A 17,004-nucleotide genomic window follows, 5' to 3' on the forward strand; every position below is an offset into this window, starting at 1 on the left:
AATCGTATTTTTTTCGACCAAACTTTGCATTCCGGACAAGTTACACTAATAAACTACATTTCCCTGAAGCCTCCTCATCCATGCGCCGCAGTCGATCAGCTGTTGAAGCAACTGCTGACTACCTCCGCACGAAGGGTAACTCATTAGTCATATCTTAACCCAGACGAGGCAAACAGAAATAGCGTTATTTACAGAGTCCCAAAGGGTGAAAGATAAAGGTAAATTGAGTTTCATGTCAAACAGAAAACCGACACGGGTGTGCATGCTGTTGCGGTGTTTGTTTGGTGATAACGTTACCTGTACAATTGTGGGTCGGATACGAATTTTTAATAGCCCGCTTGTGAATGTATCTAATGTCTGGTATAACCAACGCGAAAGGAAAATACGATTTTTTAGTTTTTATCGAAATTGGTGCATTGTTTTTCTTTTAGGCTGGTTAACTGCACCCGTATTTGGTTACTTGATGACCATGAACATGCAGCGTTTATGCATCGAGGAGAAAACAAGGATTAAGCACTGTACAAAATGCTGTGCAATATTGTACTTTCTACGAGAAGTCTACGTCACACCTGTTAGGAATAGGATATTCTAAAATCCTGAGAATTAAAATGATGTGCTCAACATACATTTGGCTGGCTACTGTGTGGGAGTCGTTTTAGCCTATTCTGAATAGTTTCTAAATATCACACGGTGGCAATATTAGGCCACAGTTATCTCGAATGGAAAATAAACCGTGCAGTATCCTGACTCATTCAAAGGTGCGCTTGCAAGCATAATTATTTTAATATTAGTACATTTATTACCAGCGATGGGCCTAATTGTCTACAATTATGCTAACGGCCGTCCAGAATAAACTTTTATAAAGAGTTTATGATAGCCTTAAAATACGAAATTAACTAAATGTAATAAATATTATTTTGATCAAAGCAGGCAGGCATGAAAGAAGAGGCGCGACACTGCTCCTCTAGGCTTTTGTGAACATAGATTTGCGTATAGGGCTGTCTCTGTTATAGCACCCATTTGCACCCTACTCAGAAAATCTGCATATAAAAAATGTGACAGAAAAATTTACCAAGTTTAATGCAGTAATTGAAGCTGCCTCTTATCGTAATCTCTATAACATTCATGCTTTTAGGGTGAAGCTTGTTAGCCTATGTAGCAAGCTGTTTTGTGAAGTCACTTAAACGTGTAGCTCATGTCTTGCCTACTACTAGGCCAATTGCCATACAAAAGTGCATCATCTCTTATGCAGCTATCATTGTCACGGAAACCTAAAACAACAAAAAAAGTCAATTTTGCTAAGAAGTGGGTGGGTCAAGGTGGTGTGTCTCTTTAACCTTGAAGGACGCAGCAGCTGTATTTTTTGCAAATTAATTCAGGGTTGGTTCTAGGGAGAAAAATAAACAGGAACAAGAATCAGTCTCACATTGCAGTTCGGAGTTTCTGGGTAAAGGAAAACAAGACGTGGTGGATATCGGTGTCCTCCACGTGTCTCTCCCGCACACATCCGAGTGGATCGCTGGCGTCAGAAAGGGTGAAACTATTTCATCTCTTGCTGAAGTGCACTTTATTGTAATACACCAGCAGTATTTGATTTTTTTTTCTAAATGGGTGATCACTAATTCGCCTCCAGCAGCAGAAAAATTCCCCATGGAGTTCTCTCTAAAATATCACAACAGCCCAGTGAGGCTAGTCTATGACATTCTCAATGGTAAATAACTTATCTGTTTTCCCCGTTTCAGCTCAGCAAACCATGCAGGATGATTTACTGATGGACAAAAACAAAGCCCAACCTCATCAGCAGCTAGATCCAGCAGTAGACCCTCCCTCCACCCCGACCCCTTCGGATCCCCCTACATTAGATGAGAGCCCGTCGAGTGTGAGCAACCAAGCAGCTTCAGCTCTCAACAAAGAGAAAGTGCCGATGGAGTCTCCGATCCTGCCAGGCTTGAGTTTTCATCAGCCGCAGGAAACCGGTGGCACCCTGTCCCCCTCATTTGGTAGCACTTGGTCTACTGGAACTACGAACACCGTGGACGACAATTTTAATCAAGGAATACCCTCGGTGAAGGAAACAATGCTTTTCCAGAGCTTCCCCCACCACATAAATCCGGTACTTGGAGGCAATTTCTCACCTCAGCTTGGCTTGGCACAGTCTCAGCATCCACAGCAGCAAGCCCAGCACCAGCCAGCGCAGCAACAGAGATCCCCTGTTAGCCCCAACCACGGTCCTTTTCCACAGAGAAACGCTTACAGTCACCAGTCTGTCATGAATAGCAAGGCTTCTTCACCTGCCTCATCTTTGGGTTGGAATAATCACCAAAATGCCACTTGGAGCACAGCCTCCAATCCATGGAGCGGTCTCCAGGCAGGCAGGGACCCGCGAAGAGCTGTGGGAGTTGGGGTTGGTGTGGGGGTCGGTGTAGGGGTGCCTTCTTCCATGAACCCCATCTCCCCGATGAAAAGGCCCTATTCTAGCAACGTTATAGCACCCCCAAAATTCCCGAGAGCTGGTCTCCTCACCCAGAAATCTTGGATGGAGGACAACGCCTTAAGAATGGACAACAGCAACAATATGCTGCCTTTTCAGGTATGTTTGGCCTAATAATAAGGAAACCTCAATCCAATTTTAAACATTTTCATAATAAACAATATTGGTATGTAAATGAAATGCAAGGGGCACAAGTGTTAGAATATGATGATGATGACTTGTCCACGTCATGAGAGAACTTTTGAAACTGTTGAAGTAGCCTATAGCCATATGTATGCTAATAGGTTGCATTTAAACAATGTTAAAGAAGTGTCATAATGGATTGTTTAGTATGTGATTAGGCTATTATGATGTTATGATATTGATTAGTCTATTATGACCTTATAATAAGGTTTCTATGCATAATTTCCCATTTTCCATCGGTGTCAGCACAGAAATAGAATGAATAGAACGGCCCTCCCCATTCAAGTCAGTGATGGCATAAGGGTTGACTGACAGCCATTTTGTGTGTACTCATTGGAGCAAAGCAGGAAGTGTGCCCATCAATCATTTGTGCTGTGATTTGTTGAAGCAACTCAACTGACCTTAAAGAAAAACACATTTAGAATCATTTGAATGAACATTCTGTTACCATGTCAATTATTGCATCACAATACCAGGCACCCATTGCATGTGTACCCATGAGTTTACTTGTCAAATTGCCAGGATTAGAGGTTCCTAGCCCGTTCTATTAATGATATTTCTACGGTCAGGGGGACTGACTCCATTGAGAAATGGCTCTGGAGTTCACTTCCCACCCTATGGTAGTGAAAATCATCGTGATTATTGAAGAAAATTCTTTAATAATAGCTCTTAAAGGGTGACATTTAGTCTAGTGGGTGGTAGGTCTTCGATACACTGCTCTCATATGATTATACTGTGTAACCAAATTATTACGTAAGTATCCGCTTCGCGATACATTATTAGTCATAATTGCATTGTAACAGTGACGTATGAAACATTGTTGAGAGTCCACCCTCTCTCTTGTTTTACTGTGCAAACGTTTGACTTTGTCACTATAGCCTGATGTGCCGTAGACAGTAATTAGTTCAGTTTATTCGGGCCTAGTTATTTTAAAAAGCTATAGACAGAAATTAAAGAATGCACTAGGCTACAGTCACTTGACAAACAAGTAATGAACAGTGCCGGTTCAGTAAACTGTGATTCTATAGATCTTTTAAAAATATTTTTTATATATATTTTTTTACTTTGAAAGGCTTATCTAAAAAAGGGGAAAGAAAAGGTCCCTTTCTGAGTCATTGACTAAATACTTTTACACTATTTTAAAGGAGAGTACTAGAATGCTGCCAATGTAAGTCACGTTTTCCATGCCTAGTTTGCCGGGACTGCAGTGGAGATAACCTAGGAGTTATGTGTGCTTTTCGTCAGTGATAGGTGCTGTCTCAGCGCAGCCTTCTCTGATGTCTACAGCTACGTCAGACACACCAATGAAATGCCATCCTATCTGCCCATTTCTATTTTGCCTACCACTGGGCCTGAGACATCTCCTTTTTCAAAAAGCAGATACAAAGGCATTATTTAATGAAGATACAGCGACTTCAGAAACTATTCACAGCCTTTTACTTTTTCCAAATTTAGTTGTTACAAAGTGGGATTATTTGTCATTAATTGTCAGCAAACTACTCAAATGTACAAGTGGAAGAACTATTTTAACCTTTGTAGAAAATGTTTGAAAAATAAAACCCTAATATTTCGATTAGATAAGTATTCAACCCCCTGAGTCAGATACGGCAGCTAGCCAAGCATTTAGGAGCATTGGGCCAGTAACCGAAAGGTCTCTGGTTCGAATACCTACGTTTATTATTTCAGTGAAATATGGAACCGTTCGGTATTTTATCTAACGGGTGGCATCCCTAAGTCTAAATATTCTTGTTACATTGCACAACCTTCAATGCTATGTCAAAATTACGTAAAATTCTGGCAAATTAGTTCGCAATGAGTCAGGCGGCCCAAACTGTTGCATATACCCTGACTCTGCGTGCAATGAACGCAAGAGAAGTGACACAATTTCACCTGGTTAATATTGCCTGCTAACCTGGATTTCTTTTAGCTAAATATGCAGGTTTAAAAATATATACTTCTGTGTATTGATTTTAAGAAAGGCATAACCATGTTTATGGTTAGGTACACATTGGAGCAAGGACAGTACGCATTGGAGCAAGAACAATACGCACTGCATCGATTATATGCAACGCAGGACACGCTCGATAAACTAGTAATATCATCAACCATGTGTAGTTAACTAGTGATTATGATTGATGGATTGATTGTTTTTTATAAGGTAAGTTTAATGCTAGCTAGCAACTTACTTAATGCTTACTGCATTCGCGTAACAGGCAGGCTCCTTGTGGAGTGCAATGACAGGCAGGTGGTTAGAGCATTGGACTAGTTAAGTGTAAGGTTGCAAGATTGAATCCCCCGAGCTGACAAGGTAAAAATCTGTCGTTCTGCCCCTGAACAAGGCAGTTAACCCACCGTTCCTAGGCCGTCATTGAAATTAAGAATGTGTTCTTAACTGACTTGCCTAGTTAAATAAAGGTGTAAAAAAAAAAAAAAAAAACGGCCAAATCGGTGTCCAAAAATACCGATTTCCGATTGTTATGAAAACTTGTAATCGGCCATTCTGATTAATCGGTCGCCCTCTACTGCTAACAATGCTCACTTAATTTCTGTAACTTATTTTAAACTCATTGCAGCACAGTTTTCCCGATGATACTTGTTGTTCTGTGAATAACTTTTGTCTCCCAAATCCTGAACAGCTAGTTACTAAATCATTGCAACTACAATGTCCAAATTAGGACTCACAGACAGCTTTTGGAGAGTGTTTTTCAATGAAAACATATGAATTTGTGACGTACCTTAGGGATTGCTTATTACTGATCCCTGTATCATTCATTTACAGATTCGGTGTCAGAAGAATGTTCACTGTGACTAGCAGGCAATGGTGTCATCTGTCATTAGTTGTCTTGTGTTCTCAAATATTGTCATAAATAGATCTATCTATATTAGTACCAGTCAAAATACACCTACTCATTCAAGGGTTTTTCTTTATTTTTACTATTTTCTACATTGTAGAATAATAATGAAGACATCAAAACTATGAAATAACAGATATGGAATCATGTAGAAAGCAAAAAAAGTGTTAAACAAAATCAGAATATATTTGAAATTCTTCAAAGTAGCCACCTTTTGACAGCTTTGCACACTCATGGCATTCTCTCAACCAGCTCTCATGAGGAATGCTTTTCCAACAGTCTTGAAGGAGTTCCCACATATGCTGAGCACTTGTTGGCTGACTTTCCTTCACTCTTGTGTTCCAACTCATCCCAAACCATCTCAATTGGGTTGAGGTCATGTGATTGTGGAGGCCAGGTAATCTGATGCAGCTCTCCATCTCGGTCAAATAGCCCTTACACAGTCTGGAGGTATGTTTTGAGTCCTTGTCCTGTTGAAAAACAAATGATAGTCCCACTAAGCGCAAACCAGATGGTGTGGCATGGTGTATCACTGCAGAATGCTGTGGTATCCATGCTGGTTAAGTGTGCCTTGAATTCTAAATAAATCACTGACGGTGTTTCTGGCAAAGCACCATCGCACCGACTCCATGCTACACGGTGGGAACCACCACATGCGGAAATCATATGTTCACCTACTCTGCGTCTCACAAAGACACAGAGGTTGGAACCAAAAATCTCAAATTTGGACTCACCAGACCAAAGGACAGATTTCCTCCGGTCAAATGCTCATGTTTCTTGCCCCAAGCAAGTCTCTTCTTATTATTGGGGTCCTTTTAGTCGTGGTTTCTTAGCAGCAATTTGACCATGAAGGCCTGATTCACGCAGTCCCCTCTGAACAGTTGATGTCTGTTACTCTGAATTCTGTGACTCATTTATTTGGGCTTCAGTCTGAGGTGCAGTTAACTCTAATGAAATCCTCTGTAGTAGAGGTAACTCTGTGTCTTCCTTTCCTGTGGCAGTCCTCAGAGTCAGTTTCATCATACCGCTTGGTTTTTGCGACTGCACTTGTAGCAACTTTCAAAGTTCTTGACCTTTTCTGGGTTGCCTAACCTTCATGTCTTAAAGTAATGATGGACTGTCATTTCTCTTTGCTTATTTGAGCTGTTCTTGCCATAATATGCACTTGGTCTTTTATCAAATAGGGCTATCTTCTGTATACCACCCCTACTTTGTCATAACACAACTGAATGGCTAAAACCCATTAAGAAGGAAAGAAATTCCACAAATGAATTTTAAACAAGGCACACCTGTTAATTGAAATGCATTCCATGTGACTGCCTCATGAAGCTGGTTGACAGAATGCCAAGAGTGTGCAAAGTTCTCATCAAGGCAAAGGGTGGCTACTTTGAAGAATCTCAAATTAAATATATTTAGATTCGTTTAACACTTTTTTGGGGGCACTACATGCTTCCATACGTGTTATTTTATAGTTTTGATGTCTTCACTATTATTATACAATGTAGAAAATAGTAAAAATAAAAAATCCTTGAATGAGTAGGTGTGTCAACTTTTGACTTGTGCTTATATACTAACCATTCAAAAGTTTGGGGTCATGTAGAAATTTGCTTGTTTTTTTTAAGAAAAGCTCTTGTTTTTTTTGTCCGTAAAATATAATTTCAAATTGATCAGAAATACAGTGTGGACATTGTTAATGTTGTAAATGACTATTGTAACTGGAAACTTTTTTTATTTTTTTAAATTGAATTTATGCATTGGCGTACAGAGACCCATTATCAGCAACCATCACTCCTGTGTTGTAATGGCACGTTGTGTTAGCTAATCCAAGTTTACCATTTTAAAAGGCTAATTGATCATAAGAAAACCCTTTTGCAATTATGTTAGCACAGCTGAAAACTGTTGTTCTGATTAAATAAGCAAGAAAACTGGCCTTCTTTAGACTAGTTGAGTATCTGGAGCATCAGCATTTGTGGGTTCGATTACAGGCTCAAAATGGGCAGTTACAACATTTTCTGAAACTCGTCAGTCTATTCTTGTTCTGAGAAATGAAGGCTACTCAATGTGAGAAATTTCCAAGAAACTGAAGATCTCATACAACACTGTGTACTACTCCCTTCACAAACACGCAAACTGGTTCTAAACAGAATAGAAAGAGTTGGAGGCCCGGTGCATAACTGAGCAAGAGGACAAGTACATTAATGTCTAGTTTGAGAAACAGACGCCTCAAGTCCTCAACTGGCATCTTCATTAAATAGTACCTGAAAAAGTTGTTGTTTCTGGCCATTTTGAGCCAGTAATCGAACCTACAAATGTGGATGCTCCAGATACTCAACTAGTCTAAAGAAGGCCAGTTTTCTTGCTTATTTAATCAGAACAACAGTTTTCAGCTGTGCTAACATAATTGCAAAAGGGTTTTCTTATGATCAATTAGCCTTTTAAAATGGTAAACTTGGATTAGCTAACACAACGTGCCATTGGAACACAGGAGTGATGCGATGCATCGCAGTGCTAGCTGTGCCACTAGAGACTGGGTTCGCGCCAATTGTCCGTGGGGCGACGCACAATTGGCCTAGCGTCGTCCGGGTTAGGGAGGCTTTGGCCGGTCGGGATATCCTTGTCTCATCGCGCAATAGCGACTCCTGTGGCGGGCCGGGCGCAGTGTACGCTAACCAGGTCGCCAGGTGCACAGTGTTTCCTCCGACACATTGGTGCGGCTGGCTTCCGGGTTGGATGCGCGCTGTGTTAAGAAGCAGTGCGGCTTGGTTGGGTTGTGTTTCGGAGGACGCATGGCTTTCCACCTTCGTCTCTCCCGAGCCCGTACGGGAGTTGTAGCGATGAGACAAGATATTAACTACTAACAATTGGATACCACAATTGGGGAGAAAAGGGGGTCAAAAAAATTAAAAAATAAAACATTAGTCAGAAATAGATTATAAATATTCACTTACCTTTTGATGATCTTCATCAGAATGCACTCCCAGGAATCCCAGTTCCACAATAAATGTTTGATTTGTTAGATAAAGTGAATCATTTATGTCCAAATTCCTCCTCGTTGTTAGCTCGTTCAGCCCAGTAATCCAACTTCATGACGCGCGATCCCTAGGTGCAGACAAAAAGTCCAAAAGTTCCGTTACAGTCCGTAGAAACATGTCAAACCATGTATAGAATCAATCTTTAGGATGTTTTTAACAAATCTTCAATAATGTTCCAACCGGAGAATTCCTTTGTCTTCAGAAATGCAATGGAACGCGAGCTAACTCTCATGTGAACGAGCGTCATGAGCTTGTGGCACTCTGCCAGACCACTGACTCAAAGAGCCCTTATGAGCCCCTCCTTTACAGTAGAAGCCTCAAACAAGGATCTAAAGACTGTTGACATCTAGTGGAAGCCTTAGGAAGTGCAATTTGATCCCATAGACACTGTTTTCAATAGGCCAAGCATTGAAAAACTAAAAACCTCAGATTGCCCACTTCCTGGATGGATTTTTCTCAGGTTGTCGCCTGCCAATGAGTTCTGTTATACTCACAGACATCATTCAAACAGTTTTAGAAACTTCAGAGTTATTTCTATCCAAATAATAATATGCATATGTTAGCAACTGGGACTGAGTAGCAGGCAGTTTACTCTTGGCACGCTTTTCATCCAAACATGAAAATGCTGCCCCCTATCCCAAACAGGTTAATAAATGTCCTCTGGTCTGATGAAACAAAAATAGAATGTTTGGCCATAATGACCATCGTTATGTTTTGAGGAAAAAGGGGGAGGCTTGCAAGCCAAAGAACACCATCCCAACCGTGAAGCATGGGGGTGGAAGAATCATGTTGTGGGTTGCTTTGCTGCAGGAGGGACTGGTGCACTTCACAAAATAGATGGCATCATGAGAAGGAAAATTATGTGGATATATTGGAGCAACATCTCAAGACATCAGTCAGGAAGTTATCTTGGTTGCAAATGGGTCTTCCAAATGGAAAATGAACCCAAGCATACTTCCAAAGTTGTGGCAAAATGGCTTAAAGACAACAAAGTCAAGGTATTGGAATGGCCGTCACAAAGCCCTGACCTCAGTCCTATAGAAAATGTGTGGGCGCAACTGAAAAAGCGTGTGCGAGCAAGGTGGCCTACAAACCTGACTCGGTTACACCAGCTTTGTCAGGAGGAATGGGTCAAAATTCAGCCAACTTATTGTGGGAAGCTTGTGGAAGGCTACCTGTAACGTTTAACCCAAGTTAAACAATTTAAAGGCAGTGCTACCAAATACTAATTGAGTGCATGTAAACTTCTGACCCACTAGGAATGTGATTAAAGACATCTGAAATAAATCATTCTCTACTATTATTCTGACATTTCACATTCTTAAAATAAGGTGGTGATCCTAACTGACCTAAAGACGGGGAATTTTTACTTGGAATAAATGTCAGGAATTGTGAAACTGATTTTAAAGTATTTGGCTAAGGTTTATGTAAACTTCCGACTTCAACTGTACTTCTTCTAGGTAAGCCTACTTTGCAGTTATCATTTTAATTGAGAAGGTTTTGGGGAAAGTATTTATCAACCCCCAAGATGGCTATCACATCAACTGGCTACGCAAGAAGTGATAGAGATGTGCCCACCACACAGACTGATGGGCAATATTGCTGGAAACTGAACTTGCAGTGTCTAATACATTTTGAGATTTGTTTATGACACGTTAAAATTTCATGTACTTTCAGAATTGTTTGGCGAGCTACTCATAGGTGGGTTGCTAGGTACTGGTAGCTCATGATTGACCTTTTGGAGACCCCATGCAGTAGATTATGCTAAAAATACTATTCAATGAACCATATGACAAATTACACCAAATTTGGAATGCAGGCCCATGGTACATGTCTTGATTTAGTTTGAAAAGCTAAGGGATTGTTCAAAAGATGGCTGAGTTATTGACACACAAAAAAAGATTTTACGTGCCAATCTAAACCACTGTAAATGTACTACACAGTGGGCTATCAACTTAACTTGTCATCGCTATCATGGATGTCCCTAAAACGAACCAAAATGAATTTGGTAATTATATCTTTAAAAAACAAGATGGCTCTTAACAACTCATTTCTTGCATATGTAATGCCAATGCTCAAAATCTTGCAATCATCTTCTCCTCATGAACCATACGTCAGATTCACTCCAGATTTTTTTGTTTTGTTTGAATTGTTAGATTTTAATGGTTTTGAGAAAAAAATATGGCCACTTTGTACCAATAGATGCTAGAAATATTGTCATGAACCATGGTATATAGACTCAACTAATTAGCCTTTAATGAACTTCAGTGATTTTAATTGCCTCATTCAAAGTCGGCAATGCTACACCACTAGATAGCACCATATCACATCAGGGCTATAGGAACTGAACCGATGGATATGGAGCCAAGAAATTTGGTATGTAAACCATATGTGCATGTCCTTAGAAGTAGTGTAAATATAATGTCATTGCAACCTTCGATGGCTGCCTGTTTTTTTTTTTATTAGCGTAAATTCAGTTTTCCTCCATGATGAAGTTGCTCTGTATAAAACTTTAGTTATGCATGAGGTTTGATTAATACACTGAAGCTTAGCCTGGCAACGCATGCAGTACAGTCGCTAGTGAAAGTCTACACACTATTCACAGTTTGCTAAAAAGGAATACATTGAGATTTTTTTTCTCCCTACACCTCTACACAATAGACTGCACATTTTCAAAGTGAAATAAAAATTCTAGAACATTTTCCAAATAAATACAAATTATTGCGTTTAGTAGTTGGTGGAAGCACCTTTGGCAGCCATTACAGCGATGAATAATTTTGAATCACAGGAGGTTGGTGGTAACTTAATTGGGGAGGGTGGGCTTGTGGTAATGAGTGGAATGGTATCAAACACGTGGTTTGATGTCATTCGCTCCGTTTCAGCCATTATTAGGAGCCGTCCTCCGCTCAGCATCCTCCACTGTTTTGAACAATTTTCTACCAACTTTGCGTGACTCTTAGGGCAACGTTTATCTATTGTTTTTGTTAACATTGCTTTATTGCTTAGGGAATTTGGTGGGAATCATTGTTGGACAGCAATATTTAAGCCTTGAGGCTGGACCACTCAGGAACACTCAACACTTCTTGGGAAGCCATTCTGGTGTGTCTTTGGAATTAAGATTTGTGTAATTGTCCCGCTGAAAAATAAGACTATCCCAGGGTTTTCAGAAGACAGAGGCGGGTTTTCCTCAAACTTTTTAACTGGGCGTTGCTCCCTTCATAATTATTTAGATCCCAACAAACTCCTGAGTCCCTGCCAGTGACAAGCACACCCATAACGTGGTGCTGCCACCACTGATTCACAGCTGTGATGGCTGTCAAAGGTGCTTCCACCAAGTATTAACTCAGGGGTGTGAAGACATACGCAATCAATAAGAATAGCTTTCTTTGTATTGCTTTTTCATAACAAGTCGCTATGTGCTTCGCATCATAAAATAAAAGTACTAATGAAGAAACAAAGACCCGGAGGGAAGAGAATGAAAAAAGATAATTGAAATCATACATTACAAGCATCTTTATAAAAGTATTCAGTAGAGTTTTAAGAATAGGCACTGAATCTGCAAGCCTGATTCTAGGGGCCCTAAGGGCATTTGCCATGTCTCCTTTCATTTTCAACCTAGACTTTGGCATGGTCAACAGTGCCCTGCCAGAGTATCTCAGGCTGCGTCCTGCCTCGTAGGCTGCGTCCTGCACTTATTTTATTATTTTGTTATTTGGAAAAGGTGTATTTAAAAAATATATACAGTGCCTTGCGAAAGTATTCGGCCCCCTTGAACTTTGCGACCTTTTGCCACATTTCAGGCTTCAAACATAAAGATTTTTTGTGAAGAATCAACAACAAGTGGGACACAATCATGAAGTGGAACGACATTTATTGGATATTTCAAACTTTTTTAACAAATCAAAAACTGAAAAAATGGGCGTGCAAAATTATTCAGCCCCTTTACTTTCAGTGCAGCAAACTCTCTCCAGAAGTTCAGTGAGGATCTCTGAATGATCCAATGTTGACCTAAATGACTAAGGATGATAAATACAATCCACCTGTGTGTAATCAAGTCTCCGTATAAATGCACCTGCACTGTGATAGTCTCAGAGGTCCATTAAAAGTGCAGAGAGCATCATGAAGAACAAGGAACACACCAGGCAGGTCCGAGATACTGTTGTGAAGAAGTTTAAAGCCGGATTTGGATACAAAAAGATTTCCCAAGCTTTAAACATCCCAAGGAGCACTGGGCAAGCAATAATATTGAAATGGAAGGAGCATCAGACCACTGCAAATCTACCAAGACCTGGCCGTCCCTCTAAACTTTCAGCTCATACAAGGAGAAGACTGATCAGAGATGCAGCCAAGAGGCCCATGATCACTCTGGATGAACTGCAGAGATCTACAGCTGAGGTGGGAGACTCTGTCCATAGGACAACAATCAGTCGTATATTGCACAAATCTGGCCTTTATGGAAGAGTGGCAAGAAGAAAGCCATTTCTTAAAGATATCCATAAAAAGTGTCGGTTAAAGTTTGCCACAAGCCACCTGGGAGACACACCAAACATGTGGAAGAAGGTGCTCTGGTCAGATGAAACCAAAATGGAACTTTTTGGCAACAATGCAAAACGTTATGTTTGGCGTAAAAGCAACACAGCTGAACACACCATCCCCACTGTCAAACATGGTGGTGGCAGCATCATGGTTTGGGCCTGCTTTTCTTCAGCAGGGACAGGGAAGATGGTTAAAATTGATGGGAAGATGGATGGAGCCATATACAGGACCATTCTGGAAGAAAACCTGATGGAGTGTGCAAAAGACCTGAGACTGGGACGGAGATTTGTCTTCCAACAAGACAATGATCCAAAACATAAAGCAAAATTTACAATGGAATGGTTCAAAAATAAACATATCCAGGTGTTAGAATGGCCAAGTCAAAGTCCAGACCTGAATCCAATCGAGAATCTGTGGAAAGAACTGAAAACTGCTGTTCACAAATGCTCTCCATCCAACCTCACTGAGCTCGAGCTGTTTTGCAAGGAGGAATGGGAAAAAATGTCAGTCTCTCGATGTGCAAAACTGATAGAGACCCCAAGCGACTTACAGCTGTAATCGCAGCAAAAGGTGGCGCTACAAAGTATTAACTTAAGGGGGCTGAATAATTTTGCACGCCCAATTTTTCAGTTTTTGATTTGTTAAAGAAGTTTGAAATATCCAATAAATGTCGTTCCACTTCATGATTGTGTCCCACTTGTTGTTGATTCTTCACAAAAAAATACAGTTTTATATCTTTATGTTTGAAGCCTGAAATGTGGCAAAAGGTCGCAAAGTTCAAGGGGGCCGAATACTTTCGCAAGGCACTGTATATATCTTTCACCTTGAAAATGTGTAGTAGATCTGTATGGAAAAAAAATCTAAATTATATACACAGTACCAGTCAAAAGTTTGGACACACCTACTCATTCAAGGGTTTTTATTTTTAATTTTTTACAATTTTCTACATTGTAGAATAATAGTGAAGACATTATGAAATAACACGTATGGAGAAAATCTAAATATATTTGAGATTCCTCAAAGTAGCTACCCTTTACTTTGATGACAGCTTTGCACATTCTTGGCATTCTCTCAACCAGCTTCACCTGGAATGCTTTTCTTGAACTAGTTCACACACATGCTGAGCACTTGTTTCCTGATTTTTATACACTCTGCGGTCTAACTCCTCCCAAACCTTCTCAATTTGGCTGAGGTCGGGTGATTTGTGGAGGCCAGGTCATCTGATGCAGCACTCCATCACTCTCCTTCTTTTTGTCAAATGGCCCTTCTAACGGCCTACCCCAGCCAAACCCGGACGACTCTGGGGCAATTGTGCGCCGCCCTATCACGGCCCAATCACGGCCGGATGTGATGCAGCCTGGATTCGAACTAGGGACTGCGGGGATGCTTCTTGTACTGAGATGCAGTGCCTTAGACCGCTGCGCCACTCGGGAGCCATATCCTGATTACGGGTCAGATGTATAGAGACAATTTTGAGAATGGGGAGCAGGTACAATGGCAGGTAGTCTGTATCCCACATGCTGGATATCCTATGTGGTGTATTAACACAACACTAAAAGCAGTAGTGGAGTGGTCTGACAGAGGAGATGCTGTGTGTGGTGGGTATCTCCTCAATGTTGTACTCATTAAGGCAGAACGTAGCAAAACGTTTTGCCATGGAAAAGTAAAATGAGCGTTTCTTATCGGCCTAATGAACCCCCCCACTGACTGTGAATGATGCCCCTCACTCTCTGTGTTTAGGATCAGAAGAGTGCATGGTGGTGGAAAAAGAGGGGAGCGGAATGAAAAGCTCAGCATTTTAAGTGTTTACCGTTTGTACCAAGTGGGCAGATTTTTATCTGCCACGGCAGTGCCGGATCCAGGGAGGGGGGAATAACGCTGTTGAATGCCCGGCCGAATGCACGACAATAGCACTGCTGTGCAAACAATGTGGCCCCACGGCTAGGGCAGTGGACTCACAGGACACAGCTGCCAAGGGCTAGGTCTAGCCTGAACTCCTGTGTTGCTCGCACACTGTAAGTCACTCCGTTACCTGCCTAGACCCTGTCATTCCCTCACTTGCTGATTTACTCACTCACCTACGATTTAAAAGCTTTTATGATAGAATCAGAGACATTCTAGTAGATCATTTTTAAGGTCACTAGTATCGAAACAGGCTCCGTATTGGAACAGTCTCTCCATCAATGAACCAGGAAGTGGGCCAGAATAAGCTCACTAAATCAGCTCTAGTCTGGGCCAAAATATATACCAAATGGCCCTAAACTTTATAGGCTGAAATCCATACGGAGCGAACTCCTCAATGCCCTTCCCTCCTCCAACTCGCTAGGAACTTTGATTCAGATCAGATGAATGTAGGCCTTATAGCACCTATTGAGTAGAAAATGATGGACGGATTCTACTGGGGCACCTGAGTGGCACAGTGATCTAAGGCATTACATACAGTTGCAGTCGGAAGTTTACATACACTTAGGTTGGAGTCATTAACTCGTTTTTTAACCACTCCACACATTTCTTGTTAACAAACTATAGTTTTGGCAAGTCATACTTTGCATGACACAAGTCATTTTTCCAACAATTGTTTACAGACAGATTATTTAACTTATAATTCACTGTAACACAATTCCAGTGGGTCAGAAGTGTACATACACTAAATTGACTGTGCCTTTAATCAGCTTGGAAAATTCAATAAAACGATGTCATGGCTTTTGATAGGCTAACTGACATTTCAGTCAATTGGAAGTGTACCTGTGGATGTATTTCAAGGTCTACCTTTAAACTCCGTGCCTTTGCTTGACATAATGGGAAAATCAAAAGCAATCAGCCTAGACCTCAGAAAAAAAATTGCGTCCCTCCACAAGTGTTTCATCCTTGGGAGCAGTTTCCAAATGCTTGAAGGTACCACGTTCATCTGTACAAACAATATTACGCAAGTATAAACACCATGGGACCACGCAGCCGTCTTTCCACTCAGGAAGGAGACACGTTCTGTCTCCTAGAGATGAACATACTTTGTTGCGAAAAGTGCAAATCAATCCCAGAGCAGCATCAAAGGACATTGGAAAGATGCTGGAGGACACAGGTACATAATACCTATATCCACAGTAAAACAAGTCCTATATCGACATAATCTGAAAGGCCGCTCAGCAAGGAAGAAGCCACTGCTCCAAAACCGCCATAAAAAAGCCAGACTACGGTTTGCAACAGCACATGGGGACAAAGATGGTACTTTTTGGAAACATGTTCTCTGGTCTGGTGAAACAAAAATGGAACTGTTTGGCCATAATGACCATCGTTATGTTTGGAGGAAAAAGGGGGAGGCTTGCAAACTGAGGTACACTATCCCAACCTTGAAGTACGGGGGTGGCAGCATCATGTTGTCGGGGTGCTTTGCTGCAGGAGGGACTGGTGCACTTCACAAAATAGATAGCATTATGTGGATATATTGAAGCAACATCTCAAGACATCAGTCAGGAAGTTACAACTTGGTCGCAAATGGGTCTTCCAAATGGACAATGACCCCAAGCATACAACAAAGTCAAGGTATTGGAGTGGCCATCACAAAGCACTGACCTCAATCCTATAGAACATTTGTGGACATATCTGAAAAAGCGAGCATGGAGGCCTACAAACCTGACTCAGTTACACCAGCTCTGTCAGGAGGAATGGGCCAAAATTCACCCAAGCTTGTGGAAGGCTACCTGTAACGTTTGACCCAAGTTAAACAATTTAAAGGCAATGCTACCAAATACTAATTGAGTGTATGTAAACTTCTGACCCACTGAGAATGTGATGAAAGAAATGAAAGCTGAAAAAAATAATTATTTCTACTACTATTCTGACATTTCACATTCTTAAAATAAAGTGGTGATCCTAACTGACCTAAGACGCAGGGAATTTTTACTAGGATTAA

The 17,004-nt window shown here is 41.0% G+C and overlaps 1 protein-coding gene across 5 annotated transcripts in view; it reads left to right on the forward strand.

The window, feature by feature from the left end:
• LOC110526678 (cytoplasmic polyadenylation element-binding protein 3) overlaps positions 1-17,004 on the forward strand; it is a 64,826-nt gene that overhangs the window by 1,796 nt on the left and 46,026 nt on the right. For 2 of the 5 annotated variants that reach the window (XM_021607846.3, XM_090237047.1), the window contains exons 1-2: positions 88-218; positions 1,743-2,590. In XM_021607846.3, the coding sequence (XP_021463521.2) occupies positions 1,754-2,590 (837 nt within the window). In that variant the 5' untranslated portion in view covers positions 88-218; positions 1,743-1,753. The other 3 variants (XM_021607830.3, XM_021607839.3, XM_090237044.1) reach the window with 2 other exon arrangements.

Source organism: Oncorhynchus mykiss, chromosome 1 (assembly GCF_057628025.1).
Source record: "Oncorhynchus mykiss isolate SJ-2025 chromosome 1, ASM5762802v1, whole genome shotgun sequence".
In the NCBI taxonomy this organism is placed as follows: Eukaryota; Metazoa; Chordata; class Actinopteri; order Salmoniformes; family Salmonidae; genus Oncorhynchus; species Oncorhynchus mykiss.